Source organism: Amborella trichopoda, chromosome 2, assembly GCF_054954075.1.
Source record: "Amborella trichopoda isolate Santa Cruz 75 chromosome 2, AtrichopodaSantaCruz75HAP2 v2.0, whole genome shotgun sequence".
In the NCBI taxonomy this organism is placed as follows: domain Eukaryota; kingdom Viridiplantae; phylum Streptophyta; class Magnoliopsida; order Amborellales; family Amborellaceae; genus Amborella; species Amborella trichopoda.
In genome coordinates this window covers 51,963,201-51,978,989 of record NC_142337.1, presented here as the reverse complement: position 1 = coordinate 51,978,989, position 15,789 = coordinate 51,963,201, and the positions used below count along the sequence as shown (strand labels likewise).

At 36.1% G+C, this 15,789-nt stretch overlaps 1 protein-coding gene across 4 annotated transcripts in view; it reads right to left on the bottom strand.

The window, feature by feature from the left end:
* Nucleotides 1-10,547, bottom strand: part of LOC18431545 (helicase-like transcription factor CHR28) — a 38,335-nt gene extending 27,788 nt beyond the window's left edge. Inside the window, exon 1 of one of the 4 annotated variants that reach the window (XM_088858514.1) lies at nt 9,810-10,547. In XM_088858514.1, coding sequence (XP_088714640.1) covers nt 9,810-9,944 — 135 coding nt within the window. In that variant the 5' untranslated portion in view covers nt 9,945-10,547. The remainder of the gene's footprint in view (nt 1-9,809) is intronic. The other 3 variants (XM_088858516.1, XM_088858515.1, XM_088858517.1) reach the window with 3 other exon arrangements.
* Nucleotides 10,548-15,789: the final 5,242 nt, after the last annotated feature.

Below are 15,789 nucleotides of genomic sequence, written 5' to 3'. Positions count from 1 at the left end.
GAAGAGGATCCCCTTGCCAGAGGCCCTTAGAGGAAGGGAAGAAGGCCTTGGAGGTTCCGTTGACGAGTATGGAAAAAAAGGGGTTGGAGATACAACCCCAGATCCATTTGCACCAGTGGTTGCCGAAGCTCATGCGGAAAAGGGTTTCGTACACGACTGCCCAAACAACATTGGTCGCAGGCATTTTCCCAGTCCAGTTTAATTAGAAGTCCCAGAATTTTGGATATGATTCTTGAGTGTATACACTGGTGTGTAACAAGGGCTCCATTTTGTGAAATATTACTTTTAAACGTAATAAAATGTACAACATCCCATCAAAGGAAGGGTTGGCAAAAATAGTGATTGGTATGTGTATGATTTGCACAAAATTAGGTAAAAAACTTCATAAGGAGGGAGAATTAGCGATCAAAACTGTTATTAGGAGGTAGTTCTAGTGATGATTGATAAGAAGGCCGAATTTTGAGACTCCGTCTCTGGTGAGGGAATCCGGCACTCTGTTAGCCTCATGCCAAGCGTGCTTCAAAGATACTTTGAGAGAATGCTAATGTAAAAAATCTGGGTAAAAATTGGTACCCATCTTCAGGGACAGGGTGACTTGTTTGGCATGCTAATCACATTTTGTGCATTCCCCTCTATTAACAAACTTTGAACAATAAATTCTATCGAACTCTTGAAATCTGAACAAGTGAGCCTTAGCCTCTGGATAAGTGGTGTTCGCCATCCCAAATGGAGCTGTAAAGGTCATCAATGTTTCAGCTCTGTGATTTTCTAAAGATAACCCCAATGCCAACCGCACCTGGGCTTTCGATGCCAATGCCAATCGTACCTGGGATTTCGGGGGGGGGCACGGATATCAAAGTTGAGTTTGATTATCCTGGAATCAAGAAAAATCCAGTATGAGGATCTTCAGATGGTCTGCTGTCCTGACCTGCTGACTTGCATCCATTATTCTTTAAGGTCTACAGAAGAGGACTTGCAAGCCTTTCGGTTTATGGCCCAGAAGCCTTGATGCATTCCTTGAGGGCATTTTGATGATTTCTTTACTTTGGAAGAAGCGTCTACTGCATTCTATCAAATGGTCCAAATGGTAGCCAGGATGGCTACATGCTATGAAAGGATTCTTGAGGATGGGGGGAGGGGGAATACAAGGAGAATTAACTGCTAAACTGCCCTTGGTGTGACCCACTTGCATTAAAAGAGGTCAAGCATGCCCAGATTTGGGTGGCCACCATTAAGTGGATGAAGAGATGGCCAATTATCTCTTCCTATGTCTTGCATGTGGCCAAGAGTGAGAGCCTTTTCCGAAATGGCTAACTAGTTGAACACCTGGATATTGGGAGCTGCCAGGATGAACCATGCCCTCCAGCAAGGGCATGGTTGACACGATTGAGATAATGAAGAAAGAAGAGACTGAGAAAATAACTGAGTGAGGGGGACCAGACCATCTTGTCCTGACCCCAGTATAATGGAATTGAGAACATCCAACAGGGACAGAAATTCTTATGTCTGTGACTTTCAAAGATTACTCTTAAGCCAGGATAACAGATTGTGCGGCCCCCAAATTTCTTCATATGTGCTAGAGACAAGAGGCTCGTGGATTGAGACGATTAGAAACTAGTTAGGGAAGGCATTTTCAACAGTTTTGTTTCCTACACAAAGTGCTTTCCAAAACCCAACCAAATTCCAATACTCAGGTCGAAGGTAGGTTTCAACAATGCCTTTCCAGGCTGCTAAGAAGTGAGCCTTGGATTAGCCCTTGGGGCCCAGCCTGAGGCAATTTATCCATACATGTGCTTAATCACCTGCTATCACAGGTGAGCTTCTAGGGGTGGCATAGCACCACCCCCACTTGCAAAGGAATGGTAGAATCCTTGCGGCTCCTGATGCCTAGACCGCTGGCCTGGGTTTGAAAATGGCCTGACATCTAACCAAGTCCTTCCAAAACCTGATCCTAACCCCAATTCCCACCTGAAATGTAGGTTTCATTAATTTCTTTCCAGGCTCCTGAGGAGTGAGCCTTGGTGGATCCTGGAACAGCCTGAGGCAATGGATCCATGCTGGTGTTTAATTACCTGTTGCCACAGATGGCCTTCTTGGGTGGTATAGCACCACCACCACTTGCAAAGGAGTGTTACAATCCTTGAGGCTCCTGATACCTTAACTGTCCACGCTTTTTGTATTGCAAATGGTCTGTCATCTAACTAGGTGAAAATTTGCCTCCCACACCAAACCACAAAAAGCCTCTCATAAGAGCACCAATTTGTTTTATGATTTTCTTGTTTTTGGGGTGAAAATAAGATTGTCCAGTTTGTTAGCTATGGATGCTGGCATCTTAAACATTGACATCTGGAACACCAGAATATTTGGAAGTGTGGTTTTGATCGACATAATGCGCCTTCCTATCAAAAGGAATCTTCCCTTCCATGTCACCAATCTTCAGTCAAATCACTCAACCACACCATCCGATTGCTGTTTACTGGGTTTTCCTAGGCAAAAGGAAAGTCCCAAGTATTTGTTACATAAAATGTTAGTTTCACGCCATCCTTTTGGCTAGAAATTGAACAATTGTGAGGGGCATGGCTACCCCTTAGGTACAGGGATCTCCTATTTTATAAAATGTTCAAAAAGGAAATATGATCAAAAAGTCAAAGTTCTAAATTTAAGGCTTCTGAATCACATTTAATGTAGGAAATGGTGGGACCTACTTTTGTCGCAAATGATAAGAGATTTTGACCAATCATTTTCTTAAAAAAAATGTTTGAAAGAGAGATAGATATTCTCTCTCTCTCTCTCTCTCTCTCTCTCTCTCTCTCTCTCTCTCTCTCTCTCTCTCTCACATTACCCAAATAAAAGTACTTTTATTTGTGTTGACCAATCATAATTACCCAAATAAAAGTATATAAAGGGAGTTGAGAGAGTTTATTCTTGTCATTATGTGCGAGAGGGAGATAGATCACAATGTTCCCCAAGCAATTTGAAGAGAATGGGAGTCCATGAAAGTCCCCAAGAGAGAGCCGAGGTCAAGGACACAAAGCTCCTTTCGTGCCCAAGGACTCATCATATGAAATCATAATCCGATGACAATAAAAATTCTAAAGAGAATTTCAATGACATGATTCTTGTTTATATTAGTACTTGGGTTTGTGAGTTTGGATAAAGTTAAAACATATTATTCATTGGAATTCCTTCCCAAATTACAATACAGGGAAAAGTGAACTTCAGGAATCTCGATCCTACACATAGCATAACACGTTTCCATTCATTAAGAAACACGCTTCTATGCAAATATGAGACACAATCCTATGCAGATATGGAACATGCTCCACATATCCTTGTCCCTTTACGTGACCATGTACAAACCTTATTCCCCATACCATGGAACTTCGCACCTACCTCATTTGTGCTCTCGCTCCTAATCCTGAATCTCTTGTTGCTTCCATTCACAAATACATACATATACACATAGTCATCATTATAAAAAAAGGACTCATTTATGAGAAGACCCAAGTAAATAAATATGATTTATTATTGACAAATTCTATTTGAGTAGATTATATATGTACTATATTTATTTTGCATCTAAATATTATTTATTAATTGTGATTAATCTTTAATTTTTAATAACTCTGCATCATCATATATTATTGTATGAGTGCTCCCAAACTAGGAAACTCTTAGCAAACAACGTTCCCCTACTCCCTATCCCTCTCTAACATCTAATTCCACCTCCAATAACTAATGGGCCCACGCCTATTAATTTGGTTATGGTGGCAAGTTCGAAGCACCTAGGAACAACCATAGGTTACCCACTTGAGCAGGCTTGCATCATTGAAGACAACCTTGTCATCTGCGTATTGAAAGATGAGTAATGGGGGACAACTTCTAGATGTGGAGAATGTAGAAGCCTTTGAGCCAAACTGATTGTATAGATTGGAGATCAATCGATTGAAAATCTCAGTTGTAATGTTGAAGGGATGGGGGACAAGGAGTGTTCTTGACCTAGATGCTTGGATGACGGAAGGAAATTATGGAGACCCCCATTGATTAAGATGGAGCAGGGAGGGATAATATGAACTCTTTGATCCATTATCTCTCGATAAAAGATTTTGCCAATTCAGAAGATGAGATAAGTGTTGCATTATGAACCTTTGATTCAAATATTGACCATTTTGGATAGCCGCGATGAATCTCGATCGTCTGGTTTCCTCATTATAATTCGAATCCTCCATGGAGGAATAATTCTGGTCCAACACAATACCAAATTTTAGGCATGACGAGATCCCATCAAACTCATGAATTGATGGAGGATCGCCCAATCTACATAGTTGCAGACCTTCTAAGGACAAGGACATGGATGCTAGCTTGATGCTGAGTGTAGACACACTCATGGGCTTTTAGGATCCAATCCAAAATTCGGCGGTTTTGACAAAAGAACCTCTTTTTGTTTTTCTTGATTTTTAAAAAGGGCGTGGGGGGGAAGAGAGTTACTTGGTTCCGGACCTGACGGTAGTTTCATACATAGGCATATCAATGAAGTTCCTAATTGTTATGGACAGAAGCATTTCATATAACAGTTTATCTCATCAATAGGTTGTCTATAGATATTCCACACGAAAAATCACGTTAACAAGTTCTACTTCAAAAGGACCCTGATAATTCCATGTTGCGCTAGTCTAGATGTTATGCTTATGTTCATGTAGACAAGAGCCAAAGAAATAACTTATTCCCAAACGCAGATGTTTGTGTTTTTAGAGGGTATGCTGATAAATACAAGGCATACAAGTGTTACAGTCCTAGATTGAAAAGAGTTCTGGTATCGAGACATGCAACCTTCGATGAAAGGAGGATGTATATGCTTCCTCGTTTTATGGATGTAGGTGATTCAGGAAAAAGGGAAATGCCTTTGCATCATGAAATTCATAGTCGACCCATGAATCAAGTTGTAGATAAGGCACCATTTTTTGTTCATAAAGATGTAGATAAAAATTGTGAGGGGGAGATAGATGAAACTCCTCCAAGACTTGATGAAGAGTTCGAGGAATATATGACCAGGATCCAAATGAAGGCTCTACTTAATTTGAAGACCCTCATAAATCATCAAGGATATTATCATATATCAAATAAAAAGGCGTGAAGGGCAACAAGACGATAGTCCAGATGAAGCCCCTCTCATAGTCCAAATGTTGACTCAAAATTGAAGACTCTCATAAATCAGCCAAGGATATTACAGTATATCAAGGAGAAGGAATGGAGGGTGGCAAGAAGACAGGCCAGTTGAAATTCAAGAGAGCACTCACGTTATGACACCTTCACTCCTAATCTTCAAGTATGTGTGAAAACAGTGAAATTGATGTAGAGAACTTGAATAAACAGTAGAAATCAGCAATGAATAGCCAAACACAAGAACAATTCAAAGAAACCTAGGGTTTCTTCTCCACACCCAAGCTAGGGTTGCAAAAGCCTGAGCCCTTTTTTTTTTCTTTTAATTCTGAAAAATCACATGACTGCCTCCCAAAATGTGACATCCAATCTTTTATAAGTATATGAAACCCTAAAATTAACTTGAGATCCAAGTAAATATTTAAGACTCTAAAACACCCCCAAACAATACTAAAATTTCAGAAATACCCCTGTGAACAATAAACGTGAACAGTAATACATGAAACAGTACACATGAACAGTAAATATAAAATATAAAATATAAAAAAAAAAGCCATAATTCCTTAAAAACTAAAAACCTTAGAAATAAACCATAAATAAAATTATTTGAAATTAAATAAAAACAAAAAAATAAGAATAATTTTGCCCTCCATCAAAAATTCACGAAATCAAAGACCTAGAACTTATCTTGAGGCAAGAAAAGGAGCTAGGATTGAGGCTACAACAGAAGGGACTAAGGTTAGGTAGGTTAGGTACATAAATAAGACTTGGGAGATAGTTCATTGATCAGCAGATAAAAATGTTGTGGGCCGCAAGTGGGTTTATAAAGTAAGGTACATGTTAGGTGGAAATGTTTGAAAGGTTTAAAGCAATAGCCTATGTTTAGCCTCTTTTTCAGTTGGATGTTAAGAATGCCATTTTGCATAGACAGTTGGTCAAAGAGGTCTACATGGATCAACCACCACGCTTCCATGAAGCGAATCCAGGACTCATGTTTGAAGGCTGAAAAGATTTATATATAGGTTAGAACAAGTTCCAAGAACATGATTTCAATATTTTCATAATGCGTTGAAAGAAAGAGGTTTATGATGGAAAGACATCGTTCATTGCTTAATGTTGATGACATTATAATTATTAGAAGTTCAATAAATCTGATTGATGGTGTCAATAAATTTTTGCATGATAGATTTATGATGAAAGACTTCGGTCAATTGAGATACTTCCTAAAGTAGATCGAATTTCGTTGTCTCAAAAAAGTACACTTGAGACCTTCTTGAAAAGGCAAATATCACTAGTTTAACAGTCATATCCTACAGCACCTGCTCTAAATAAAAGATTAAAGATATCTAAAGGACAACCTTGCCTTTTCACTCTAACCATTTTTGATATACCATATCCAGAGAGATATGGAAGTTTAGCAGGGGCATCACAATATCTTACTTTCACCAGGCCTAATATATAATATGATATTGATCATCATCATCAACATCAGTGTCAAAGCCTTTTCCCAACTAATTGGGGTCAGCTACACAAATCTTGGTCAATCATTCTGCTCTATTAAGGGTCATACCTCAGTGAGGCAATAAGTCTCCATATCTTTTCTCACTACTTCCAACCATGTCTTTTTGGACCTCCCTTGCTCTTTTTGAGCCTTCCAAGTCTCAAAAAGAGCAAGGGAGTTGACCAAGTCTACTCTCTCTCAGCTTATGGCCTATTGGTGCCACACCTAATTTTTTCCGAATGTATTCATTTCGAATTATATCCCTTCTTGTCTTGCCACTCATCCATTTCAATATCTTTATCTCCGCTACACTCATTTTATGGGTATATTGATTTTTGACCGCCCCATAGAGCAAATTGAGCTACCCATGATATTAACCAAGTGTGTCAATTTATACATGCTTCCACCGACACTCACATGGAACCATTGAAGTGAATAATCATATATATATATATATATATATATATATATATATATATATATATATATATATATATATATATATATATATATATATATACATATATAAGGAACAATGAGTAATGGGCTACCCTATGAAAGAAACAATATGAATAAATTAAATATTGCTTTTATAGTTGGGTACTCCGTTGTAGACAGTGTTGGATATCTAGATCCTAGAAGATTAATTTCAGGTTGTTGTGTCATTCTTGGTAGAAATCGAATTTCATGGAGAAGTAAGAAATGAAAATTGTCGCAAGGCCTAGTACAAACGTTGAGTATCAAGCGCTTGCAGGTATAATTTTTGAGATTTCTTGGATATGAAACATTGTTTCTTTTCTTAGAGCAGAAATATACAAGTCAACATTTTATTGTAACAGCAAGAGTGCTCTGGCAATTTCAGTAAATCCAGTATTTCATGATCGCACTAAACACATTCATATAGGTTATCATTTTGTTTGTGAGAAAATCGAAGCAAAGGAGATAGATGCTCGCTCTATTGGAACCGAAAATCAAATAGCTGATACCTTAAAAAAGGCTTCCAAAAGATAGACATGAGTTCTTAAAGAACAGATTGTCCATGGTCAAACATGATGTTCAGCTTGAGGGGGAGTGTTAAAATGCAATAAAGGGCAGTCCAGTAATTCGTGTATCTTTAAGTGGTTTATCTACTGTAAAGTCATTTGCTCTGATGTTAATGTATAAGGGCCAATATGTCCTTAATCAAGATATAATATTATATATGTCATAATAAAAGAATTAGGACACCGCACTTGTGTGTGTTTTCATGGTAGAATAGTGTGTGCGCCTCTTCTCTCTTCTTCTCTATGCTTTTCAGTGAGGTGGGTTTCTATCGGCTTTTGCAGATGAGATATGATTGTAAGTAGAGATATAAAGGGTTGGAAGATGTGGGGCATGACGGGCCTAGAGTTGCATTACATCCAATGCAACTTCACAGCTCAAAGGAACTTCCTAACAGAAAGCAATCCAACTGCAACACTCTCTTATATCTAAGAACTCCAATGAGACTTGCCAACCCACAGACAACTTTTAAGATTTTAGAAACCAGCACTTCTACACATCTAGCAGACGATGCAGAAGTGGGGAACGCTTGGCTTTGACTATGAGGTCAGAAGCATTCTATCACTTCAACAATCCTACCCCAGCTCCCACACAAGGTCACCCTACACGAAATACAGGTTGCAGAAACCACCATGACATGAATCTGACAGAGGTTATTTTCATTAACTCCTTGCCAAAATATGCCTAATCATTTCCAACAAGAATCCTTTTTAGTAGAGTTGACTCAGCTGCATGACATATAAGCTATCATATAAAACAATCGAATCTATTTAAAATTAGAAATGTAAAAATTATATGCAACATATGCAAAACAGTTTTTGTGGTAAACAAATAGAAACAAAAGAGGACATCTCCCATCTGGCTCAGGCTTTTGCTTTGTGGTAGAAACCTCCGATCTGTAAGCAGGACTTCAGCTCGTAAGTTGCCCCCCAAAACAAACCAAGATAACACCCCCTTGTTGTTATAATGCAAAAGGAGGTTTCATGTCGACAAAAGTTGTAATAGCATGGCGTTCAGGGGTGAAACTGATTTAGGGATTTGGCTGTGGCAGGGTGTCTAATGACCCCCCTGTGGACATTGAAAGGGTTAGTTAAAATTGATGTGCCTTTTTTTGTTGTTGTTGTTGTTTTTTTAGTTATATATAATGGACTTATTTCCACAGATTTGAAAGATAAACAACCAATTCGCTTGCATCGAATAAGTTAAGCGAGTCAAGCCAATGACATGGGCAAGTTAACCTAGTCCCTTCAATCAAACAAGCAGCTCAAATCAGTCAAGCTAGTGAGACATGCAAGTCATTAAGGAATCTCTGTGTCTGCTTCTCATCTAGCCACCTATGTAAAACTATATAATATAAGGCTGATAAGGTTGGGTCAACTCATGAGAGGACAAGTAATTCATTGAAATGATGCTTGCTAACCTTGACAGTTATCCCCTTGCCCATCATGCTTCAAAAACTTTGATAAGATATAATGGAGAAAGCCTACGTACCAAACAATACATCAAACAAAAAAAGCTGCATTTCAAAATTGCATATCATTTGAATTTGTTTTCTTTCATATGTAAGAAACAAAAAGATACTATAAGAGAGCAGAATAATCAGCTGATACAGGGATAACCAATATGTATCATAGTCAAAGAATCCATGTCTGTTCATATACTTACATAAATATCGCCTACAATTATGGTTAATTTTTAAACTGACTAAAGTCTCCGATGAAAGCCACTTAAACAAGATATTTCAAAAGGAAACTTTGTGACTATATACAATAAGATGGAAAATTAATAATATAATGATCGAAATTCTAGCACAAACAATGTAAACATATTTGCCGTCAACTAATGTTTCTTTTTCCAATCGTTTCAAACTTCAAATTACCTACAAACATCGTGCCCCATATTCAACAGCAACAAAGACAAAAATAGCATATATCACCAAATAGGTAAGAACTATATTTTATTAACAAAACAATCACAGATAAACTTTTGTCATCAGTACTTCGTGCAAACAGAAATAACAGTGCTTCTGAATCATATTTTTTCAACATATCAACCATACAAACCATATCCTGATCTTTAACGATCTAACCATGAATTCTTAACTTACAGGATCGAGACGACTCATGTCATACAATTCCACTGCATTGTAGTCGTCCAAATCTAAGGTGATATGGTATGGATCGTCGTCATCATCAAAATAAAGCTCGAGGCAAGAATTATCTGGTTCGGTAGCCTGCAACATCTGTAACTACCATAACATGGCCCTATTCAATAAGCCCTAATCTCTCATCCTGACTCCACCACCAATTCGCAACAACAAACCCTAATTCCTTGACCAGAACGACCCAATTTCACTGTAACACCATAATTCGAAGCCTGTAACGCTTGCAACCACCAAAATGAACGAGAACAAATCTCTAATTCTCTAGCCCTAATTGGAACACGTCCGAGAAACAATTCGCCAAAATAAATCTCAATTCCTCAAATACAGTTTACCTCAATTCTCTGATTATGCAATATTTCACATGAAAAATTCCGTTAAGATTTACTTATATAGACAGAAGAGGGAGAGAACGAGACGAATCGGAAGAAAAATTAGGGTTTTTGTCGCTCAAGCATGAATTATGCAGCTTTTTATGGGTTCGAAACGACTTTGTGGTGCTTTGACAGGGAATCAGGAAAATGCTTGGAAAATCAATGGAATAGTTAAAATTATAAAATAAACGAGGGCAGGGTTAGTTGGGTCCTATTTTTAAATATGGAGGCGGGTGTCACGGAAGAGGGAAGATTTGGTTGGAACTTCGAAAGTGCAAAGTTACCCAGCCATTATTACACGCGCCTCTCATGCAAACTTTCTTTCATCTATTATTATATGGGAATTTTTATGGCAACTTTAAAATGTAGAATTAAATGTGCACCTCAAAAATCCATTATAAAAAGTTGTTTTAGTGTTGAGAAGCCAGCTAATTGATCATCTTGGCATTGAGATGTGTGAATATAACAAAAAAAAAAAAAAGAGATTTTGAGTTTTAGTAATAGTACATCTTGCAACACTTATCTAGGCCGTTCATTTTCAATATTTTCATATGTTTATAAATCTACTTGATTTTAACCATTTAAAATTTATAATTAAATATAAAAATAGATTTTCAGATAATCCTAAGAATGTTATACACCGAAATTACATGTTATGATAAAATTAGGAGGTGCGCCTTACTTAGATTGTTTAAGATTGTAACCTTATAGAAACCACACCCAATTTTTGTAAATATCTTTTTTTTGGGGAAAAAAATTATATAAGTGCGAAGCTTTAAATAATCAAATTAGGGCGCCCTTTAAAATTTTCACGTTTGTTTTGATTCCCAAATATGCCCAAGTTGATCATCTCGACCTCAAGATTCATGGACATGATAAAAAAAATAGATTTCAAGTTTTGGAAATAGCAACGGCAATTTCAAGATTTTCAAGTTTTCATAGATCTGCTCAATCTACATATTTTTTTAAGCTTTAAATTTTATAATTAGAGATAAAAATATATTTTAAGGCTATCACAAAGATTTTCAGTATTGAAACCACATTTTTCAACACTATTTGAAGGTACTTTTTACTTTGATTGTTTAGAGCCTCGGCTTTATAAAAACCGCGTTGCTTTTTTTTTTTGCCATATTTATAATACGGGGTTGTAGATAATAAAACCAGTTATCAAATAACTACAAGGAAGTCATAATCACTCATACTCATTAGATGTTAAATTTGATGGTTTAGCTTAGTCACAAAGAACTTTTGAGTCTTTTCAATAACAATATTATAACTATCCAATTTGAAATTCAAGGGATAAGAGTGATTATAACCTCTTGCACAAAAAGTAAATGATCTCTTTGTATAGTTTTCCTTACAGTATATCCTATAATGTTTATAATTTACCCATGTTCTTTTCTTTTCTTTTCTTTTTTCTTTTTTACCTGAATGACCATAGTTCCACAATGAAATGACTAGTGTGATCTAGCCGGTAGTATATAACAATGTTTTTCTTTCTATTTCAATTCTTTTTCTTTTCTTCACATCATAGATTGCTCACAAATGGTCATTTTACAATGTAATAATTTCAAATAAAATAAAATAATACAATAGGATCTCAAGAACTTTAAGTCATTCAAACCTCACTTTTCATTAACAAAAGAAAAGACACAACTATGCTAGGAAATAAAAGACACAATAAATATAATATGGAAGAAACAAAAGATGGTACTGGAGGTTACCTTAATCAGGCTTCTTACACTCACACTGAGTCACCACCGTCCAATGGTATAGGATCTAATGGTCAATCTTCAATCTCAAAGCAAGCTTGGACAAGTTATACCAATGAAATATGAACCCCTATGATCATAAAACTTAAACCCTAGATGAATCCCCTTAGTAACCTAGTTTGAGAGATATACTTCTCTTTTCTACCACAACCCTATAGTCTAAACCCCAATGAGATATGAGAGATCATGAGAGAGACAACGCGAGAGAAATAACAACTCTCAATAGCCTAAACTTCATAGGTTCTTTCACAATGCGTAAGAGAGAGATCTCAAAGATGAAAGAGTGGGGCGTGCCCCCTATGTGCTATCATGAGAGAGAGAGAGAGAGATAAAGTTTATTAAGAGAGAGAGATCTTCTAAGTGGGGCATGCCCCCTTTGGTAGGTTAAGAGAGAGAGATAGAAAGATAAAGTGTAGAGATTTTGAGTAGAGACAATCTATTTTTTATAGTGCTTGATCAAGATTAAGGTTTTTTAGGGTTTTGAAGGTTCTAGACCATTATCCCCTTACTTCCTAAACCATTTTCCCTACAATTAATTCAAATAAGCCTTCTCATACATTCCAAAATATCATTTAAAATTTCCTCAAGGCTCATGCTTACTTAAACAACACAAGCCTATCTCTCAAAATAGAAGATTTCTCTATGTTGAGCATGCCACCTATTTGGCCACATAATGGGCCTCACCCAATATGCAATGGTGGGCCCAAAATATCTATTGGGCCTTTCATACAATTATATTATTTTATAATTTTTAAAAAAATATAAAATCATTATTTGAATATTTAAATCATTATAAATTCAATATATCTATTTTTATAAATCCAAGTTTGATAAATAAAATATACAGAGATTCAGAAAATTTCAAATAACAATTCTAAAAATAATATATTATTAAATAAACAAAATAAAAAAAACTTTGACGGGAAAATGATCTTATGGTCTACGAATAAATATCCACTTGGGTACTCCATGTCCAACCGTGAACTACGAACCACACAAGCTTTCTCAAACTAACTCAGAGTTGTCCATGACACCCAGTCTATGCAGAGAATCATTAGTAGGTCACTAAAGTCTAACCAATGGACGAGGATCGCAGTCCTAGTATATAGATTTCAGATCCCCCTAAAGGCAAAATCAATGTCATCTTGACCTGATGCAATCCATAACTTAATGATGCATATGGGGTATCTCTCGCGCATGTGCACGCTTTACCGTGAAAGGTAGTTCGCTTTCCCAAAAACAGCTATCAATGTGCATGCCGAGTGATGGTACAAATCATGAGGCTTTGGCTCCGTCTCTAAATGGCTATCGCACATAAGGATCACACAGTCCATCGGCTCTCATCTGAACAAATTCTGATATCATCAAGGGCTAATCCACTAAACCCTCATCGATTATATCTCTATGCCCAAATACCTTAGGTTTTTTCCAACCAGACTGACCTAGCGCGTCAAACACAATCTAGTATCAACAAACATTATTTACTTAGTTTCGACAACATGGGGCCACACTCCCACTCAGTTCATGTTCCACTATATATTTTCATTTTATAAGTACTCATAAGGCCTTTAATGACCACACACTCATCCAACATACAATTTGAGTGAGTTGAGTTATAGAATGCAGGTCGGCGCATTTTGGATTAACCAAAGGGATCTAGAGCACGGGTTGGCTCTCCATATGCTGACCAAAAATGAGTACCACACGCCTTTGGGTTTGCCACTAGGCTCTAGGCTGTGGGTCTATACTTTCAAATGCTGACTTCGATGCATTTTGGAAAAATAGAAAAAATAAGAAGAAGAGAAAAACAAAACATGAGTGTAAAATGCATAAATTTACGCCGTATACTAAATGAAAAGTATACAAAGAGACTATTTATTTTTAGTACAAGGAGGTCACAACCATTCTTGTTCATCAAATTTCAAATCAAATGATTATAAGAGTACTTATGGCTAAACTCAAAACCCAACAAAAAAAATTTTGACCTACGTGGCACACCCCAAGCCAGCCAGTTGGATATTTAATGGCTAAGATAAATTGCGACCTCCTTGTACTAAAGATAAAATGATTTTGTCTTATAAGTTACTCTTGCGATCATGACCCAATGCATTTGTAAGTAATCACATGAATATAGAGTATGTCCCCTGTTACCCATTATAAACTGGTTGTTCCTCTATCTTCGCATCTCATGTCCGGATATTGGAATTGAGTTGGGATCCAAAAACATATCATTATCATCATCATCATCATCCCTACTTTATTTTCTGGTCTTGTTCCTTTATCTCTCAGTATAATCCTCTTATGATAGAGCGGAATGGAAAATCAGCCTAATCTCTCTTTTGAACATAAATCCTCATGTTTAATATGTTCTTTTATATTTAAACTCTAAATCATTGGAGGGAAACTTTCTTGTAGATTTGGCCAAATTTCTTTTTTCATTTTCTTAAGTTTTTATTTTTTTAATTTCAGCCTGATCACTCATTGGGCCCATTCGAATCAGCTTATTAGCCAATATGAATCAATCCAATGGAGGGCCGATCGAACCGAACTATTGGGAATTTAAAGCACTGGGAACTACTACTAAGTTTAAGTCAAGTAACATGCACAACAAGAAATAAAATATGGAAGCCTAGATCTTAGCTGGGGCATTCCACCATGAACCCAACCTCATTCTCACCTAACGCATTAAAAAACCATTAATATTTTCAAAAAAACAGGTAGGGGCTCGTCATCCCCACTGAATTACCCAAAAAAATAAAAATAAAAAAATCTTATGCACAACATGAAATAAAATGGTATGTCTCAATGTGTTTCAAGTTTTGAGAAAGTGTTAGGTGCGTTTATACTCATGTGCCATCCTTTCTAAAGGTCCACCTTAGATATGTATTTTAATTCTAAGGTATAGTAATGGCTAAAATGATTATGAATAGTGTTTTGAAAAAGTATTAAATAGTCATGGGCCCACCTTTGATACAGAATAAAAAGGGTGAATCGTGTTTTGAAACCCATTTAGAATTAGTTTTAAATATTATTTTTAATTAATTTTAATATTTTTATAGGTGTGTGATTGAGAATTATAAACATATCAAATTTGAGCTTATTTAATATATAGAAAGGAAGATAAAATTAAAATACATATATAAAGAGAGATAAAATTAAAATACACTTTATGCCCTCGAAAAGCGGGATTTGAATATAAAATATGAAATACTTGGGACTATTTTTAAATTTCAAAAATAAAATAGGAATTTTCTTTAAATTGCCATTTGCATGAGTCCAAAATGGTGGGGTGTATGACAATCACCAAAGCCATTGCTTAGGTTGAAAAGGGAAATTTATTACATCTAACTGATCAACAATTTAACATTTTAGTTATGGGGTATGTTAGTGTACTTATATACAAATGAGTATTTTTTTAATATGCTAAATACTTTTTGACACTTCATACCCTTATCTTATCATTGAACAACTTTTTTGTTCTGGGCATTTTTGGTAATTAATTAATGCTATAATTGAAATTCTTGATAGAAAAAAAGTATTTATTAACCATAATGGATGGTTATATAATTATGACATCACTCATATAGAGCAATGATTGCTTCTTAACCACTAATAAATAGCACTAGTTTCCTATAAAAATATCTACTCTACTCCTCTTAATTTATAAAAGTGCTCCTACTAAAAAAAATGTGTATTACAAAATAAGGATATATGAGTGTCCAAAAAAATTGAGTGGAGATTACTTATATATATGAGTACCCTAACATAACTCTTTACTTA